The sequence below is a fragment of the Myotis davidii genome, unplaced genomic scaffold, assembly GCF_000327345.1.
Source record: "Myotis davidii unplaced genomic scaffold, ASM32734v1 scaffold117, whole genome shotgun sequence".
Taxonomy (NCBI): domain Eukaryota; kingdom Metazoa; phylum Chordata; class Mammalia; order Chiroptera; family Vespertilionidae; genus Myotis; species Myotis davidii.
Genome location: NW_006288382.1, coordinates 255,877 through 260,792, shown reverse-complemented (window position 1 = coordinate 260,792; position 4,916 = coordinate 255,877). Strand labels below are relative to the sequence as shown.

Below are 4,916 nucleotides of genomic sequence, written 5' to 3'. Positions count from 1 at the left end.
ATGCCAGGGCCCTCCGATGCAGCAGCCCCTCGAACCCAGTGCGCATGCTCCGGAGAGCCATCCCTGAGACCATCGGGACTCACAGGTACCACCATCCTCTCGGCCACACTCCGTGTGGGCTGCTAACAGCCCAAGACAAGAGGCCCCATCAACAGAGACTTTCTGTGAGTGGCTCTTACTTTTTGCTACAGAAATACGTCTGCATCAAACCATCCACACTCTTAAATGGAGGCCACGGGGCCAGCAGCACGTGTCCGAGAGGTGACCTAATGGGTGCCACTGCCTTCACTGGGCTGGATTCTGATTCAGAGCAGCTGCGTCAGTTTGGAGGCTACAACCATCTAGATCCCCCCACATACACACACACCACCACCATCAAAGTTTGGTACTTAGAGACCCAGCCAAGGTCATTTTTATGGGTAAATCTCATTTCTTTGGGGTTCTGGGTCTATTCTCATCTGAATCACTGTTCCGAACAGTTGGGCCACAAGCTTCTAATTGCAAATGAAAGCCACCCCCCAGCCAGGCCGACAGCTCAGCACCCACCACGGCACAGCAGGAGCCAGGCCCAAGGCTACCCATGCCTGCAGCATCTCCCACTCCACAAAGAGAATCTCATCAAAATGCCTACTTTTGCCCGAGTAGGTGATAAACTTTCCCCTTTTATAAAGAAAATACAACTTAAAATTCCTGCATCCCAAAAAGAGATGGGAAAAACTGGAGTCAAGCAAAAGGACTTTAGCGATTATGCATAGACATAAAACCCTAAATCCACTTCTACTACCCAGACACTGGGAAGGAAAACTGACACGTGATGTTCCTTCCACAAACACCAACTCACTGCCCAGATATCAGCCAGTGTCCCCAGGCCTTGGGGCTGCTGGGGCCTCACCACAACTGCATGCCACACAGACCTTGGATATGAAGATGGTGTTGATTTTGGGGTTGTGCTTGAAATTCTGGAGAATCTGCATCCTTTCTCCCTGGGATGTAGGACCGTAGATAAAGGGTCTAGAGAAGAACAAGACCGTATTAGGAAGACCATAGAATCACTCCTCAATTACCCTAAAAACACATGAGAGGGAAAAGGAGCTCCTGCCACCCAAGAATGTCTGCAGGAGACCCATAAACATGAGTGGCAATGCACCTTCCCCACCCCCTTCCAAAACACACAACGCCATCCCTTCACCGCTGAGCTGAGGTTCAAGGTCACCATTCTCCCTGGGATTCCCTTTTACCTTTTTCTTTGTTTTTGGACTAGGTCTCTAGCTCCAAGCTTGGTGTCTATACACAGAGAACCCCCTGGATTTCATGAAGCTCACTGAGGGCGGCAAAGGAAACAACGCTATTTATAAACCAAAGCTTGGAGCCACTCTTTTCCTAATGACACAGGCATTCTCCTCCAAGAAAGGAGTAGAAAGGAGCCCCCTTCCAGACTTTTCTCTACTGACCTCCTTTAACACCAAGTTCAAAACCCAGTTCTCGGCCAAAGAGCACCACCATATCTGACGGCCTCACTGGTCATCTGTCACCTCTCGGCACCTGGCAATGCCATTCATGGAATGACCTAGTTTCTGTGGCTTTCTTTCCCGGGGTATCAACAGTGATGGTGATGATAACAAGGACAACCACCGCTACACAGGTCCCACACACACCAAACACCAAGCAAGACACTATGTTGAAAAAAATCCACCCACCCTGCCGACAGTCCTCAGACTGTGAAAGGTAGTTTCATGTTCCCAATTGACACATGGGGAACGAAGGGGCAGGAGACTGGCGAGGCTGAGCCCCAGTGTAAACACTCCACCTCTCAGGCCATTACATGAAAGGCTCAGAAAGCAGCTTTTCTGACCCTCCACACGCTTCCCAACCCTGTGCTAACTAGGAATGGGTGTACCTGAGAGAGCAAAACCCTGGCCGTGGGGAAGCAGGTGGGCCTGGGACAGAGGGACACCCAGGCTGATGGCCTCCGGTCACCCCAAACACTGCAAGCCTGTCATACAGAGTGTTCGGGCACCACACAGATCTTGTTCTTTCCTCTGCGTGTCATGCTGGGAAACCCCCTCTTCAGAGCCACCTGTTTCTCAACACCCAAGTTTTATGTGGCTTTTTCTCCTCCCCCATCATAAGAAACGACTCACATGACGGTGAGCCCTGTTTCTAAAGACTCCCCACACAGGAAATGAAACAGAAGGGGAACCGACCTGCAGAAGGGCCCCTCACATAAGCCGAGCACCGAGTAGATGCGGGGCACCAGAATCCTGAGGGTGCTGGTAGGGAAGCCCACGTGACAGGCGAGGAGGCCGAGAGGCACACAGCACCCCCAAGGTGCACAGCTAATAAGAGGAGCTGCTGGGAGTCAGGTCCAGCCGTCGGAATCCAAAGTGGTGTCCTTCCCACCTCATATCCCAAACAACCCACAGTCTCTCCTGCAAAGTCCTGAGTGACGCCTATGCCTTTCTTATTAAGGCTGGATGAGCCAGAAGCTCAGAGACCCCCACCCCACCTCAGTCCTAAGCACATGCCCAGGACCCACAGGATCATTTTAAAGAAAACAAGACAAGCAAAAGCACTTCATATACATAAAGGCCAGAGGTACACAAGAAAGAAGTAAAAGTTGTAATTATCTTTCCAGTATCCATCAGAGAGCCATGACCTGCTGCCCTCCATGGTGCCAGACAGGCACAGATTTGACAGTGCCGGGCAAATGCGTGTGCCTGACCAGGCAGATCTCAGGAGACGACAACCAAAGGACAAGCCTCAGGTGTGTTTGAACGCAGGTGTAGGGCAGGGCCCTTGTAGAAGGCTCCAGGAAGAATCTAGATGGAGCACTGAAATGGCGGGAGGGGTGGGGAGAGAGAAGACAGCTGCTAAATAGGACACAGCAAACACGCATTGCTTTATTGCCCCTCTCAAACTGTCACCATGCAGAATTAAAAAGAGAAACCCACAAGGGCAAAGAGAACAGGAGAAGTAACAGCAGAACAGAGAGTGAACAACATTGTGGAAGTCAACACACAGAGAGGAAGCGGATGCCCAAACCCGCAAGAGGGAAAGCCAGTACAAACAAGCTCTTATGTGCAGAACACAAAGCGTTCCAGACCTAGTCGCCAGTGGCCAGGGAAGGGGGCGGGGGTCAGACAGCAGACAAGGGCTGGCCGAGTATCGAATGATGAGCAGGGTGAGGCCCCAATCCCAGCAGCCAGGTGTGCCTCCTCGCATCTGGCAGAAACATGGAGGCTTAACTTCTAGGTTCATAGAGGCATAGCACTTAGGGACCTCAGGCAGAGCTGAGGGCAAAGGTGAGACTGAAAGTGAATCCCTTTCACCCTCTCCCCCCACATGCTGGCAGCCAGGAGACCTGAAGATTCCTCTCTAGAGAAGCTGTCCTGCCCAAGAAAGACCTGGAGATACTGGCATTTCTCAATCTCTTCATGCGTCACCAGGTTCCTGCCCATCACGCATGGTGGGGTCCACAGGTCGGCTGAGCTATTCAGAAGGCCAATTCGCTTCTCAGTGGCTGACTCCTTTTCTTCTTTGGTGCCACATTACTTTATTTGAAGGAATGGTACAAATGACAGTCACAAGTAGATGATTTCGTACAAGTTATAGAAAAGGTAAAGGCAACTCAACGTGCAGTGTTGCTTTGGTGACCAGGAAGTCACCCCGAGGCTACACGAAGCAGCCTAACTAGTGACGGACTCTTAAACAAGAAAATACAGCCAGGGATCACCAAGTCAGACAGGCTCTGCAGACAGAGGGAAGCAATCAAAATAATGAAACTTGAGGAGAAGAGAGACAGTGTAGGAACAGAAGAAATGTCAAAGCTCAACCAGTCCAGAGAAGACACTGCATGAAACAGGAACAGTCAGCAAGGAAGAGTTCTTGCAAGCTCACAAATGCTCCAATAGAAGGGCTGGCAGACAAAGGGAGAAAAAATTGGAGAAAAAAGAAAACAGGGAAGTTGTTCCAAGACCTAACACCTTACAACAGGGATTCAAAGAAAGACAGAACAGAAGAAAACAGAGAAGATGAGTTAACAAAGAAAAAATAATTCTCAAACTGAAACACGAGTTTTCCTATTAAAAGGGTCTAATGGCCCTGCCCAGTGCTCAGTGGTTAGAGCATCAGCCCCAAGCACTGAAGGTTCATAGGTTCAATTCCCGGTCAAAGGCCTGGTTGGTTGAGGGTGTGCGGGAGGCAACCAATCAATGTGTCTCGGGTGAGGATTAACCAGGAAAGGGTTAAAATTGCCCATCACAATAAAAGAAAATGACCACACTAGCCATACAGTTTTGAAATCTCAAAAAGATTCTAGAAGCTTTCTGAGAGAGGAAGCAGATGGCACAGCAGACCCTGTGCAGAGAGGGATCAGAAGGGCACAGGCTTCCCAGCAGTCACAATGGAAGTCCCAGCAAAACTGAGCCTGCCTTTACCATTCTGAGGCCCAGCCAAGCTACTGGTCAAGCGTAAAGCTGAGTAAATAATCTGCAAGAAAAGTCCCAAAAAACTTGCTTCCCTCTGGGATCTGCTGGAGGATGTGCTCCTTCAAAACGAGTGACTAAGCAAGAGGAGACGTGAGATACAGAAAAGAGGGCTCCCACACGGGGAAGAGGTCGGGAAGGACGGGATGCTGTCAGAGGGAGCCCACGACTCTGCTGAGCAGCAGTTAGTCTGAGAGATGGCGTGCTGGCAGGCACCCCGCCAGGGAGAGAGATTTACAAAGTACTGACGTGTCCGACCCTGCTGAGAGGGTTCATGTTGCAGGAAGGGTCTGAAGAGGAACAATTAAGTCTGTTAAAAAAAAAAAAAAACCTAAAGCAATGACAGGGAAATTACTAACTCAAATATATATATATATATCAAAACCATTTTTATTGGAGAACCGAAGATGGTGACATAGGTTAACGCCGGAG

General features: G+C 49.9%; 1 protein-coding gene across 2 annotated transcripts in view; it reads right to left on the bottom strand.

Annotated features, from left to right (window-relative positions):
• ERCC3 (excision repair cross-complementation group 3) overlaps positions 1-4,916 on the bottom strand; it is a 52,265-nt gene that overhangs the window by 9,605 nt on the left and 37,744 nt on the right. The window contains exon 10 of one of the 2 annotated variants that reach the window (XM_006760240.2): positions 915-1,011. In XM_006760240.2, coding sequence (XP_006760303.1) covers positions 915-1,011 — 97 coding nt within the window. Of the gene's footprint in view, positions 1-914; positions 1,012-2,564; positions 2,832-4,916 lie in introns of those variants that run through there. The other variant, XM_015561682.1, reaches the window with a different exon arrangement.